This window comes from Eubalaena glacialis, chromosome 18, assembly GCF_028564815.1.
Source record: "Eubalaena glacialis isolate mEubGla1 chromosome 18, mEubGla1.1.hap2.+ XY, whole genome shotgun sequence".
NCBI lineage: Eukaryota > Metazoa > Chordata > Mammalia > Artiodactyla > Balaenidae > Eubalaena > Eubalaena glacialis.
In genome coordinates, this window is record NC_083733.1 from 53,519,410 (window position 1) to 53,534,339 (window position 14,930).

The following is a 14,930-nucleotide window of genomic DNA, read 5'->3' on the forward strand; positions in this document are numbered from 1 at the left end:
AGAAGTGCAACCAGACTGTGAGATAGACAAGAGTGAGGGGAAACTGTCATTGAATAAGACTTAAAGAGGTACCAACAAAATGCAATGCACTATCCTGTTTGGATTCTGATTTGAACAAGCTAACAGTTAAAAGACATTTATAAGATGATCAGGGAAATTTGGAGATGGGTTGGATATTGGATAATATTATGGAATTATTCGTTTTTTAGGTGTGATAAAGGTGTTTTTTTTTTTTAAGAACCTTGTATTTTAGAGATACATACAGAAGTATTTATGGATGAAATCATATGATGTCTGGCATTTGCTTTAAACAAATTCAGCCAGGGAGGGAAGCGGAAAAAATAAAATAAGACTGGTCATATGTTGATAATTGTTGAAGAAAGGTGATGGGTAGCTGGAGGATCATTGTACTATTCTATTTTTGTGCATGGTTGAACATTACTATAGTAAGGTGGTTTTTTAAAAAGGGGGTGTGGCTATAAAAGGAAATGAGAGAAAAAAAGGGCAAGGATTTTTTTTTTCCTCTTAAGACTGGAGCACTGGGACTTCCCTGGTGGCGCAGTGGTTAGGAATCCGCCTGCCAATGCAGGGGACACTAGTTTGAGCCCTGGTCTGGGAAGACCCCACACGCCGCGGAGCAACTAAGCCCACGAGCCACAACTACTGAGCCTGCGTGCCTAGAGCCCGTGCTCCCCAACAAGAGAAGCCACTGCAATGAGAAGCCCACGCACCGCAACGAAGAGTAGCCCCCGCTCGCCACAACTAGAGAAAGCCTGCAAAGACCCAACGCAGCCAGAAATTAATTAATTAATTAATTAATTAAAAAAAAAAAAAAAAAAAAAGACTGTAGCGCCAAGGAAATACTAGGGACAGTGGAGATGCAGCAGAGAGCCTGATGGCGGGTGAGCTGGTTCCAGAGTACACACAGTGTGGGGCGGGGGAGTGGATCCCGCTCATCCTCGAGTAATGGACTGCATAACCTCCACCGCTGCTTCAACTTCAGCTCCGCGTCTGTAGCTCCAGGGCCACCCACCCGCTAAGGTCCAGCGGGCACTGCAGACCACCCACGCCTGCGTAGCAATCCCTCCTCCCCGCGGGGGCCTCAGTCCCTACACCCCATAATCCCCCGCGCCGCTCTGGAGGCGCACTCTCTGTTGGGGCGAGACCTCCGCTTCCAGATTTGAGCAAGGTGAGGCAGAGGGTGTCGCGTCGCCTTCCGGGAAACGCAGTTCGCATGCTGACCCAAGCCACCGCTTAACCTGCCCTCAAGCCTACGCGCCCCACAATGCGCCGCGCGCGCAGCTGCTGAACGGTGTGTTGCTGCCCCCAAGTGGCGACTGAGCGGTTACGCCCCGGCCTGGGAAGGGTGCTGAAAGGGGTAGGGGCGAAGGCGGGACTGGGGACTCCCTGGTCCCTGGGAAGCTCTGGGTAACCTTTCCAGAGGATGAGGCCCTCAGACCTGGGCTAAGGAAGGTGGTGAAGAGATTGCAGGTAGCGCCCGCTATGAGAATTACATGAAATCAGAACAATAACTGTTGGCTGCATATTATCATTATTATTACAGCTAGTACTTAGCAAGTAAGCACTTAGATGCCAGGCCCTGCTCCCAGCGCTTTACTTGTATTAACTCATTTAATTCTCCCAAAAGACATTTGATGTACTATCAGCCCCCGCTTTACAGGAATGGAATTTGAACCCAGGCTGTCAGGTTTCAGAGTCTGGGAGTCTTCAGAGTCTTCTTCACTATGAATTTAACACCCTCTGATCATTCTATTAAATTATCCCAAGATTGTAATTAGCACAGGAATCAACTCTAGATGGCCATTAGCAATGTGAATCTCTTTGAGTTGATGGTTATCAGCACGTGTTCCTGCCCAAGTTTGTGATTTAGCCCTGCTCCAGGACAGAGTTTGCAATCAACATAGATTTATAATTAGCACATGAATCAGAACATGGGATCAGATTTCTGATTAGGGATCAGATTTCACAGGGATCCGATTTCTGATTAGCACTGAATCAGCAGTGGTTTGTGTTAGGAACTGGAATCATAGGTTTCTGATTAGCACACAGGTCTGCACACAGGGATTATGTTCACACCTAGAAAGCTCTATCCCCTTTTGGTCCAGGTGACCCCCTCAAATGTTGCCCCCATCCCTTCCCTGAACCCCACCCCCACCATCACCAACAGACAGACTTGGTGATTTCCTTGCCCCTCCCGTCTCTCCCATCTTGTTCATAATGAAATATCACAGCGACAAGCACAGGTTCAGAAATCATCTGTTCTCTTTCTGCCCTGTGAGGAGACACAATTCCAAAGCCTGGACTGTGTCTCATTCATGGGCATGTTCCCAGCATCGGGCCTGGCACACAGTAAGGGCTCAATAAGTGCTTAGAGAAAGAGTGTCGGACTCTCACCATTATCCTTCTGCAGTGACCTAAAGATTTATCAAATCAAGCCAGATTCTCTTTGCCCTCAAAGGAGTCAAATTTGTGGTCACCCACCCCAAAGGCAGGGAACCAGGGTAGGTGGGTGGGTGGGTGGTCAACGTGGGGCTGGGAACTTCTCCCTGGAGCAGGACTCCATGTAGTGGATGGAAGGAGATCCCATAGCCTCTTTCTGTTGCCTCCCCTGAGGTTGTGGATCTGGTGGTGGTTGATGTTGGCTCCATTATAATCCACACTCTCCTTGCATAATTGTGACTGAGAGGGAGCTGCCCAGCCTAGAAACATGTTCTCAGCCCCCCTTGCATCTCTCCAATAAAATATGAGCAGAAGGGAAATCTGTAGAAAGTCACTTCTGGGCCAAGTTTTTTTAAGAAGCTGGTGAAACTTCTCCACTCTGTCTCCTCCCATTTGCCAGGTAGAAGCAAATAATTCTGAGCCCTAGGAAATAATGGAGGCACAAGATTAACAAATCTGGCATGTGAACCAGCAGATGGAGGATAGCTGCCAACCACGCAGGACACCTGTGGCGAGAAATAAACTATTGTATTAAGTCACTGAGAGTCAGGGGGTTATTTATTACAGCAGCTGGCATTACATTCACTAATACACTGATCCTTCCTTTCTGGCCCCAGATATCAGTAAAGCTTGAGCCCTCCTGTCATTCTGTAAAATGAGCCTCTAATCCCCAACTGTGGCATTCAGGCTTTCACAGAGCAGGTCTATACAGTGGCCCAAAGTCTCTATGTTTGCTAGTTAAAAGTTTTCGGCATATTTCCCTCCATTCTTTGCACAAATGTAAACCTTTCCCCATGTTCTTATGGAAGTCTTCTTCCATGTTGATAGCTGGAAGTCATTAAAGCAGACCTTGAAAGTTGGATTCCGCCTTCCACGTAGTTCAGCAGAACTTCATGTACAGGGTCTCCTGGTTGCTGTGTAGAAGTCAGTGCTTGCTTGGGACCCATCAATCTGATTTAGGGTGGTTAGTATGCATGTACGGGGTGTGGATGGAGAGGATGTACTCATCTCCTTGCCCCTCTCTTTTGACCCCTCCATATGGGGGTGCACCTTCAGACATGATCTTTAAAGTGAGTCCCTAGTTCTCAGCTCTGATTCATGTGCTAATTACAAAGCCGAGCTAATTTCAATGAACCCCATTGACTGGACTCGGGTTGTACAAGGAGTTGGTAGGTACTAGTTGAGGATAAGGAGATACCACCTCCATCCCTTCTTGCGCTAACAACCCCCTGACTTGGAAGGGGCCTAAGTTTATTTATAAAGCGACCCCTTTTTGGCAGACAGACTGAGTCTGTTGGTTTGAATGTATGTGTGCACACATGTGCATGTGCACGTGTGTGCCCATCCCATGGGGGTGTCTGATGTGACTCTCTGAATATGTTTCTGTGCATATGTGTGGGAGTGTGGCTCACACATGTGTACAAGAGAGAATCTGTGTGCAGAGTGTGTTTCTGCACATGTGACCTCTCACATGTCTGAGTGTGAGTCTGCGTGTGTGTTTTGGAAGTGTGTCTAAGTATTCACTTTTGTATGCCCCTGTATTTGAACATGAGTCCAGGTGATATAAGTTACATGTGCCTGCTGTATCCATGTGTGTTCTGGTAAGCCTCTGAGTATGTGATGTGCATGTGTGAGTATGGATGTGTATTTTGGGGCAGATTCTGTGTGTGGATATGAGCAGTTCCCTTCCCCCCAAGTCTCCCTCAGCTCTCAGGTAATTTAACTTCATTCTTCCTGCTGTGGCTGTTTCCGCTGCTTCTGTCCCCTTCTCCAGATGTTGCAATTAAGTAAATGCAGCAATTAAGCAGAGTCCCCCAAACAAGCATCCCACCAGGATCCCCTTCCAGGAGCTAATGAGAGATTACAGCACATGCAGACACATACACGGTGCTATTCAGGCACCGCAGGGACCACTGCCCCAGACTGCACATGCTGTGGCATGAGGGCACACAAACAGCATAGGGGGGTCCCTTTGCCCACCTGCTTCATTCGTAATTATCCTTCAGATCTCAGTATAAAGACCCCCTCCTCCAGGAAACCCTCCTGACTCGGGGGGTGGGGGGGTTGGGGGGAGAAGGGTTGGACTCTGGCTCTGGGGCCCACACCCTCTGTTTCCCCCATGAGAGCCCTGACCACTGTGGCCTGTGCTTTGTCATCAGAGCCCTTATTATTTTGCCCTGTGCTTCCCCTAGCACACTTTGACCACTATGGCCTGGTCTTCTGTCATGACAGTCCCAATCTTTCTAGCCCAAGCTTCTCCCATCCCCTCCCTGACCACGCTGGGCTGTCTAGAGATGTGTCTTTCTCCCTTTTGGAATGTGAGCTCAGTGAAGCAGGACCTGACGCTGTCTTGGTCACACTTTTACTGCAGTGTCATCTAGCACACAACCATGCTCAGAAATCCAAAGTAAATGTTGAACTAGCATCTTTGCCTCTGCCTTTCTCTGTTGCCAAATCTCTCTTTATGTCTCTAAACATGTTGGTTTCTCTGGCACACACTTGGGGTGCTGCATGCCCTCAATTCACCAGGTTTTGGCATAGGTGTGGTGGACAGTACCACGCACGTTGCAGACGGTCCTGGTTTAGCCCAGTGGTTCTCAAAGTGTGGTCCCTGGACCAGCAGCATTACCATCACCTGGGAAGGTAGAAATGCAAATCAGAAACTCTGGGACTGGGGCCTGGAGATCTATGGTTAACAAGTCCTCCAGGTGATCCTGATGCAGCTAAAGTGTGAGGACCTTGGGTCTAGTTCATGCAAGTCAACCTTCTGCTTTTCCACCTCAGATCTCAGATGGCTCTCAGTACCACCCCCTCTCACCAAGGGACAGTCATCACCAAAGGGGGCAAGATTCTGTGGATAAATGCCCCAGCCTCTCTGAACTTTGCAGCAGGGAAGGAAGGGAAGGAACGACAATTCTGATGTGTTCTACAGGGTTCCTTAATGTTCCCCAGCAGAACTGAGCCCCAGTTGCCCAAAGAGGTAACCCATTCCTCGTCTGCACCTTCTATTAACTTTGTTCCTCCTCTACCTCACTCTTCCCCCTCCCTTGCCTATTTTCTGGGGCCATACCCCAAATCAGCCAGTTCCTCTGAATTCTAATCCCAGTCTGTTTGGGATTGTCTCCAGATGTTTTCCTCTATCTCGCCCACCTCCACAACTTCTGCAGCAACTCTGAAATTTCTTACCCTTTTTCTGAGCGTCTGAGAAACCCGTATCTGCTGTGCTGGGCCAGGAGCACTGATGAACTTTGCTAATGATTGGGAAAGGTGGACCCTAGAGCTGAGTTAATTTTAGCTGCATGTTTTCAATACACGTAAGTGGAAGGAGCCAAAAGTCTGTTCTGAAACCTTCAGCAGAGCTAGGGATGCCAGGGTGGATGTGCATTCATGCCCCCCGCCCCCAACAAGGTTACTTTACTCCTCTGCTCAGTTGGGGGTTCCCGGGGGTGGTTTGTGATCAGGTCCCCCCAGGGTAGGGCCATGACCACAAGCCAAGGCTGTTTCCCCTTCGGACAAGGGCTCCCAAAAGATTAAGTCCCCCACGTTGCTATAACCAATAGCAACGTTCCCAGGCCAGGCTTGTAGACCACGGCCCACATCCCTCTTCCTGCAACACCATCTGCCAGGAAACATGTGGGACCCACCCCCCCCATCCTCTCCTCCACTATCCTCCACAAGCATCAGCACAGGAAGACACCACTCCTGGTGAGTCATGTGTTAGTACAATTCTAGTAGGATATTCTGTGGGGCAGTGGACCTGAGTTGGGGAGAGGGGAAGGCAGTGGACATACTTTTCTGGGTCAATCCAGCCAGCCCCCTGCCTCTCTCCCAATTCCTATCTTCTCCTTCCTCCATGGGATATCTGGCCAATGTATCTTGAGGTCTAGCTCTAAATCCAGAGGGCACAGGGTCTTGGAGCCAAGTTTTCCCCTTGCAGCCAGGGCAAGGAGTCTTGGGAAGGAGCAGAGTCTCCCCTCTGGCCTGAAAGATCAGGCTTGTTGCTGGGCAGGGTTCAAGAAAGGAAACTCCACCTGAGGGAAGGACATCCCAGAGAGGTGGTGCTGAGGCAGAGGGACAGAAGGATACAGGCTTCTGTGGGGGCCGGGGGCTCTGGGATGGAGAACCACATTCAAAGCTGTGAATGAGAACTGGACACACACATATACACGTACCCATCCTCATAGCTGAGTTGCCCCAGGTCAGTCTGTCTCTGTCTCTGTCTCTCCTCCATTTCTCTGTCTCTCTGACTTTCTCTCCATCTCGATCTCTAACTTGTGCTGTCTCTTGTCTCTCTTTTTCTTTCTGGGTCTGTCACTGTCTCTGTATTTCCATCTCTCCTTGAATATGTGTGTCTCTTCCTATCTCTCTGTCTCTCTATCTGCCTCTCTCTCATTCTACTCCTCTCTGTCCCTCAATCCAAGCCTGCCTTTTTATCTCTGTCTTTCTCTATCTCTGTGTGTCTCTCTGTCTCAGTCTCTGTGTCTCTCTCTGTTTCTCTTACTCTCTCTTTATCCAAGGATTCTCTCTCCGAAGCAAAGCCAGAACGACTCCATGAGAGGTGAGGCCAGGGGCGCGCCTTTGCGCGAGGGGACCTGCCTACACCTTTAAGTGCGGGCGCGCGCGGGGCCTGCGCCTTTAAGCACGGGCGCGCGCACGGCCCTGGGTTCCCGGCGAGGAGGCCGCGGGAGCGCCCGGACCCGGCCCGCCTGCCCGGCCCCCGCCCGGCGCCCGCCCGGCCCCCGCCCCGGCCCCGGCGGGGGAGGGGTCTGTGAGCGCGGCCCCTCCCCCCTGCGCCCCCGCCTGTGCTGCGGTGCCCCCACCCCGCGTGTCCGTGTCTGTCCGCGCCCAGGCCTCGCCCCACCCCGGCCCCCGGGGCTGCCTGGCCGCCCCCCGCCCCCACCGCAGCCGCCCCCCTCCCTCTGGGCCAGCCCCCGCCGCAGCCCGGGAAGCAAGTCGGGACGCCGCCACCCCAGATCCAGGACCCGCATCCCGAAATCGGGGGCCTGCACCCCGAGATTGGATCCAGAGATCTGGTAAAACCCAAGCCTGGGAGCCTGATTTGGGGCTGGGACCCCAAGACCTGGAGCCGGAACATCAATATCTGGGGCTGAAATCTCAACATCAGTCCCTGGGACCCCAAGATTTGGAGCCTGAACCCCAAGAATTGGAATATGGACCCCAAGATTTGGAGCCTGAACCTCAAGATTTGGCATCTAAAACCCCAAATCTGGAGCTGAACTCTGAGTTCTGTGCCTGGGACCTTGAAATCTGGGACTGGATTCTCATTTCTATACCCTGGAACCCACTATTTGGGACCCCAACCCTGAGACTTCAGGCCTCAGATTCCAAGATCTGAACCCTGGCATTCCAAAGGGCCTAAACCTGAGTTTGGGCGTGAAGTCCTTGCTGCAAACCTGAATGCTGAAATTTGGGGCAAATCTTGACTCAGAGCCCCAGTATCTGAAACCAGCACCCCAGTATTGGATCCCAAGACTGGGCTTGGGACTCAGATCTTAAACTCTCCATTTGACTGTTTAGCATCCCAGGACTGGAGCTGGGAGACCATGACTCCAAGCAACCCAAACTGGGGCCTGGGTCTCTAAAATTGGACCCTTAGAGGCCCAATATTTGGAGATCTAGGACCCAAAGTATCAAGGTCTAGAGACTCCGTGGCCACAAGTCTGAGCTGAGACACAACAGACAGTCCCTCTACAGAGGCCTTGGGGACAGGGAAGGAATGACCAGGCACCCCCTCCAGAGCCCTGACCCCTGACCCCCTTGGAGCTTGAGGACTCTGCTCCCTGGGGTGGCTTCCAGCTCAGGTAAGGCTACTGGGAGACCCCATGGTGGGGAGGGACTTGGGAGGAACTTTGTGACTGGGGGTGGAGGTAAGGATTACCAGGTCCCCCTGGGCACCTTTGGAGTTTCCCCAGGAAACAGATATCCCCTCACAAGGGTCTGCCTCCAGCTCCTGCTCTGCTTCAAGCACTCTCTGGACATTTGGCCAGCGCTGCCCCTCTCTGACCTCCTCTTCCCCAGTTGATGGCATCTCCAGGTCTGTGACCCACTCACCACCACCCCCTCCCCCCCGCCCCCCGCCGCCTCTCCAGCGTCTTCCTACCATCTGTCTTATTTGCTCATCTCCAGCTGCCTCTCCTGTCCACCATTCCGCTCTCCAGTCTCCTTTCTCTGCCTCTCCTCTCACTGACCATCTCTATTCACCTCTCCTCTCTCTGATCATCTTTGACACTTCTGTCCACTGTTCTTCTCTCTGGCTACCTCTGGCCACCACTCCTCTCAATGACCGTCTCTGTCTGCCACGTCTGTCTTTAATCATCATCTTTAACCCTCCTGTCCACAGCTTCTCTCTCCAGCCACCTCTGTCTACTGTTTCACTCAATGACCACCTTTGACATCGCTGTCCAAGGTACCGCTCTCTTATCATCTTTCAGCATCTCTCGTGCCCGTGTCTACCCCTGACTCTAAGCCTTGACCTGTGACTGTCTCTGACCATCTTTGACATCTTTTTCTACCACGCTTCTCTCCAGCCGCTTCCATCCGTCTCTCCTCTCTGACTTCCTTTATCCGCCTTTCCTCTCTCGGACCATCTTTCACCATCTCTTTTGCCCTCCACCCACTCCTGACTCCAGCTGCCAGTCTGTGACCATCCTGGCCTTTATTGACCGCCTCTCTTCTCTCTGTCTCTCTTGCTCATTGGTGTTCTCTGATCATTTCTAACATCTCTGGTTGCCTTTCCTCTCTCTGATGACCTCTCCCCACACCCATCATCCTAACCAGCTGTCCCATGTCCAGCTGTCTCTGACATGTCTGTCCTCTCCTCCTCTCTCTGACTGCCTCTCTGCCTTTTGACCATTTTGGACCATCTTTGACCATCTCTCCTGGATCTGACCACCCCTGGCCACTTCCCCTCTCTGTCCACTTCTGATCTTCTTGACCATCTCTATCCACCTCTCTTCTCTGGTCACGTCTGGCTGCTTCTAATCATTCCCACCACCCTGACCAACTCTTCTCTCTTTGGCCATCTCTGAGTATCTCTCTTTGACCACGTCTAAAGCTCTCTGGCTTACCTTCTACCCACCCTGACTACTGATCCTGTTCTCTGACTGTCTCTAACCCTTTCTAATCACCTCCCTTCCCTCTGACCATCTTTGCACATTTCTGCTCCCTCGGTTCCCCCGTGAAACATCTCTCTGAGTCTTTGACCATCTCCTCTGGCTTTTGATCTGTCTGACCAGTCCTCTCTCTGACCATCCTTGACCAAGTCTTCTGCTCTGTGACCTTCTCTTCTGGTCTCAGACCACCCCAACCCCCTTTGCCCCCCCCCTCTTCTGGCCTCAGCCCGCCCTAACTCCCCCCTTCTTCCCTGCAGGCCGCCCCTGCCCGCGATGGCCGTCCTCCCTCTGCTCCTCTGCCTGCTGCCGCTGGCCCCCGCCTCGTCTCCACCCCAGCCAGCCACACCTAGCCCGTGTCCCCGCCGCTGCCGCTGCCAGACACAGTCCCTGCCCCTAAGCGTGCTGTGCCCGGGGGCAGGCCTTCTGTTCGTTCCGCCCTCGCTGGACCGCCGGGCGGCCGAGCTGCGCCTGGCGGACAACTTCATCGCGACCGTGCGGCGCCGTGACCTGGCCAACATGACGGGCCTGCTGCACCTGAGCTTGTCACGCAACACCATCCGCCACGTGGCCGCCGGCGCCTTCGCTGACCTTCGCGCCCTGCGCGCTCTGCACCTGGACGGCAACCGGCTGACCTCGCTGGGTGAGGGGCAGCTGCGCGGCCTGGTCAACTTACGCCACCTCATCCTGAGCAACAACCAGCTGGCAGCCCTGGCGGCTGGGGCCCTGGACGACTGCGCTGAGACACTCGAGGACCTCGACCTCTCCTACAACAACCTCGAACAACTGCCCTGGGAGGCGCTGGGCCGCCTGGGCAACGTCAACACGCTGGGCCTCGACCACAACCTACTGGCTTCCGTGCCCGCCGGCGCCTTTTCCCGCCTGCACAAGCTGGCGCGGCTGGACATGACCTCCAACCGCCTAACCACCATCCCACCCGACCCACTCTTCTCCCGCCTGCCGCTGCTGGCCAGGCCCCGCGGCTCCCCCGCGTCCGCCCTGGTGCTGGCCTTCGGCGGGAACCCCCTGCACTGCAACTGCGAGCTGGTGTGGCTCCGGCGGCTGGCGCGGGAGGACGACCTCGAGGCCTGCGCCTCCCCGCCGGCCCTGGGCGGCCGCTACTTCTGGGCTGTGGGTGAGGAGGAGTTTGTGTGCGAGCCCCCCGTGGTGACACACCGTTCGCCGCCCCTGGCCGTGCCTGCCGGTCGGCCAGCCGCCCTGCGCTGCCGGGCAGTGGGCGACCCCGAGCCCCGCGTGCGCTGGGTGTCACCCCAGGGCCGGCTGCTGGGCAACTCGAGCCGAGCTCGCGCCTTCCCTAACGGGACGCTGGAGCTGCTGGTCACCGAGCCGGGCGATGGTGGCATCTTTACCTGCATCGCGGCCAATGCAGCTGGCGAGGCCACGGCTGCTGTGGAGCTGACCGTGGGCCCCCCGCCGCCCCCCCAGCTAGCCAACAGCACAAGCTGTGACCCCCCGCGGGACGGGGATCCTGATGCCCTCACCCCGCCCTCTGCCGCCTCGGTCTCTGCCTCCGCCAAGGCGGCTGACGCTGGGCCCCCTACCGACCGTGGCGTCCAGGTGACTGAGCATGGGGCCACAGCTGCTCTAGTCCAGTGGCCAGATCAGCGGCCCATCCCAGGCATCCGCATGTACCAAATCCAGTACAACAGCTCAGCCGACGACATCCTCGTCTACAGGTGCAGGGTCCAGGCGGCGGGCAGTTTGGGTGCGGGAGCGAGGTGGAGGGAGGGTTGGAGGAACACCTACTGATACCCCAGGCTGCAGCACTGGAAATGAGGCTGCAAGGTTACAAAGGCAATCAGACAGCAGAGGTAAAAGAAATCAGGCAGAGAGGGTAAAAGAAATCTGGCAGCAGTGGTAAAAAGAAAGAAAGCAGCAAGAATAAATAGTAATCAGGCCGGAAGAGTAAAAAGATAATTGGGGGTGAGGGGCAAAGTTGAGGGGATACAAACCAACTTAAGTAGTAAAGAGAAACGGGGTATTTCCAGATGACAGGGCTAGACTCAAGCCAGTCTGCAGGAAGAAAAAGAGATCAAGCGGGAGAGTACACGGATCATGGGAAAAATGCAGTGAGGCAGCCTGGCTGCAAAGGAACTCAGACCAGAGGTTAAAAGGAAAATGGGGCAGGAGGTTACATAGAGATTAGGCTTTGGGTTTGTGCGGTGTGACCTGCTCTGTGTGTTTGGAGTTCCAATGTGGTGACATCTCAACTTTTGGTTTTCTAAATCAAATTAAACCTAGTTCAAGCTCCACCTCTGGGTGAACAGGAATGTTCAGTCGGCCACTGCTGGGGACTCCCTTCTCCCTTCTCTTGTTGCAAACACAAAACTTGGGGTTTACACACTCCTAGAGGCGGGTTACGTAACTTCTGCCCCCAAGCCGGAGAGCACTTGGAACCTCTGCTGTGGCCACATGTGGTCACTAGTGGTGGCTCTCATCCAGGTGTGCTGACACATCTTACCCAAGTCCAGCCTTGCATGGATGCCTGTGGATGGCTCCCTGTTCTCACTGCCAGGCTGGACCAAGGGTACAGTCCCTGACACCTGGCTGCAGAGGACTGGGCCTCCCAAGGCCTGGGGTCTTCACCTTGTAAACCCAGTACCTGGGTTCCCTGTGCCTTCCCAGAAGCCCAAACCTCAAAAGATAGTCACTTGATTTCCTTTTCAGTCCTGGAAATCCAACGAGATTTTTCCACTCCCTTTCGCAGACAGCAGTACTCAGTAGATTCCATGGAGGGCCCACACCTGAAAATCACACAAGTCGTATCTACCTTGTCTGGCAGGGGACGGGACAAATGCTCTCCTAGATCATCACCCTCCTAGAGATAATCACGGAGTTCATTAAAGCAGTTTAAGAATAAAACAGAGATTATAAAACAAGTTAAATCTCCAAGAGGGTGCCATGCTACAAAAGGAAATATAGTGGAATTGGGTACTAAGGATAAAAGGAAATGGGAAAGATAAGGATAAATAGAAACCAGACCAGAGAGATAAAAGAGAATCAGGGAACAGAACTGGAAAGAAATAAGGCAACAGGGAGAAAAAGAACTCAGCAGTGATGAGGCACATCAGTTTAATGAAAATGGAGCCAGATGACAGGGCTCACTGGAAAGCAGTCTGTGGATATGGTAATAATAACACAGCAGCGGCAGCGGGGCTCGGGGGACATTCATTGGCAGGTTAGAAGGAAATCGGGCATCAGCACTATGGGGGAATCGGGCGGTTAGACTAGAGAGAATTCTAGGTTTAACACTAGAGGGAAGTCAGGCAGCTGGAAAAGGGAAACCAGGCACCTGCTGGAGGAAAGTCAGAGGAGCAGAGGGAAATTAGGTGAAGGTCTAGAGGGAGACTGGGAGGTGGGATTAGAGGGAAATTGGATGGGCGTGGGGGGATGTGGCTAGAAGGAAATGGGCATCAGGTTAGAGGGATACCAGACAGCATTAAAACAAAACTGGGTGCTGAGTTGGAGAGATGTCTAGCAGCAGGGCTGGAGGGAACTCGGTGGTGGGCTGGCGGGAAATGGGGTAGTAAACTGGAGGGACTCAGGCCGTGAGCTAGGGGAGAGTAGGGTGGGGGGACCAGCGTGAAGTCAGGCAGGAGAGTGGAGCAAAGCTGGGCAGCAGAGCTAGAGGGAACGTGGGCTTCAGGCTGGTGGGAAATTGGGTGGCAGTGCAGGATGGGAACCAGGCAGTGGGGTATAAAATGAAACCCCACATGGGGGGCAGTGGGGCTAGCGGGAAGCTGGGCAGCAGCGCAGAGGGGAAGCGGGCAGCGGCACTAGAGGGAATTTGGGCATTAAGGCCACAGGGAGATCACATGGGTATTCGAGCAGCAGGAAAATGAGAGGGTGGGCTCGGGTGAAACAGGCTAACAGAACGGAGGGATATCGGGCAGCTGATGGGTATCAGACCAAAGGGAATTCCGGTAGTGGTTACAGGGAACTCAGGGGCTAGGGTGAAATGAGACAGAGGCCTGGGGGGAAATCCTCCAGCCCGGAGGGTTGGGGCAGAGTGCAGGGTGGGTGCTGGGCAGCCGGAGACCTGACTCCCACCTGTCTGTCCCTCCAGGATGATCCCAGCCGACAGCAGCTCCTTCCTGTTGACGGACCTGGCGTCAGGCCGCACCTACGATCTGTGTGTGCTAGCCGTGTACGAGGACGGCGCCACGGGGCTGACAGCCACACGGCCCGTGGGCTGCCACCGCTTCTCCACTGAGCCAGCGCTGCGGCCCTGCGGGGCCCCACACGCACCCTTCCTGGGCGGCACTATGATCATCGCACTGGGTGGTGTTATCGTGGCCTCGGTACTGGTCTTCATCTTCGTGCTGCTCATGCGCTACAAGGTGCACGGTGGCCAACCCCCGGGCAAGGCCAAGGCACCTGCGCCTGTCAGCAGCGTTTGCTCCCAGACCAATGGCGCCCTGGGCCCCACGCTGGCCCCGCCGGCTCCTGAGCCGGCCACACCCAGGGCCCACACCGTGGTCCAGCTGGACTGTGAGCCCTGGGGGCCCAGCCACGAACCCACGGGACCCTAGCTTCGCGCCCACCTCCACGGCCCTTCTGGCCCCAGGGGTAGCAGGACCCAGACACCCCGTGGGACCTGGCCTCAGACTCACCAAATTGCTCACGGTTTTTAAAACTCTGATGGGGAGGGTGTCGCGGGCACCGGGGCACAACAAGAAAGTCCTATTTTTCTAAGCTTGGGCCTGGGCCCTTGCCCTTGTCTCTGTCTGTTGGGGTTGGGGGATCGTTCAGGGGTCTGGAGCTGGGATGCCCCCTCTGGGGAGAGAACCACCCCTCAGTTCTGTCTGAAGTCCCTGGATGAGGCTGAGGATGGTTATCCCTTTAACCAACAGACATTCCTTGAGTGTCCTCTCTGGGCCTGCCCTGTGCTGGGTGATGCTGCAATGACTCAGGCAGCCCCCAGCCCTGCCCCTCAGACAGTGACAGCTCAGAGCGAGCAGAGTCGTGGTGAGGAGGGAAGCCTAGGAGACTGTAGGAGCCCAGTAAAGGGGCCTGTCTCAGCCCAGGGTGTGGTCAGGGAGGGCTTCATGAAGGAGACGTGATCTGAGAATGACGTCTGAAGGAGATAAATGGGCAAAGAGCAGTGGGAAAGGTGTTCCAGTCAGAGGGACAGCACAAGCAAGGGCTTAGGAAGTGCCAGGCACTGGGGGTGCTGTGGTAGAAGTGAAACAGGAAGGGTGGGCAGGGTTCAGGACCTCCAGGCTGAGGAGCTTAGACTCTGGCCTGATAGTACTGGGGAGCCACAGAGGAGTCTATGCAAGGGAGGGAGAGGGTCAGGTTTGGGCTTTAGGAAGATCC

General features: G+C 54.4%; 1 protein-coding gene across 1 annotated transcript; it reads left to right on the forward strand.

Annotated features, from left to right (window-relative positions):
• Positions 1–7,361: 7,361 nt before the first annotated feature.
• LRFN3 (leucine rich repeat and fibronectin type III domain containing 3) lies at positions 7,362–14,290 on the forward strand. The gene is made up of 3 exons (XM_061174100.1): positions 7,362–8,282; positions 9,851–11,287; positions 13,678–14,290. The coding sequence occupies exons 2-3, from the start codon at positions 9,867–9,869 to the stop codon at positions 14,141–14,143; spliced, it is 1,887 nt and encodes a 628-aa protein (XP_061030083.1). The 5' UTR covers positions 7,362–8,282; positions 9,851–9,866; the 3' UTR covers positions 14,144–14,290.
• The last annotated feature ends 640 nt before the right edge of the window (positions 14,291–14,930 follow it).

Excerpts from the sequence above, each read along its gene's own strand:
- LRFN3 (XM_061174100.1), top strand. The coding sequence starts at position 9,867 with ATGGCCGTCCTCCCTCTGCTCCTCTGCCTGCTGCCGCTGGCCCCCGCC. Across the intron at positions 11,288-13,677 it reads GACGACATCCTCGTCTACAG|GATGATCCCAGCCGACAGCA; the intron begins GTGCAGGGTCCA and ends CTGTCCCTCCAG.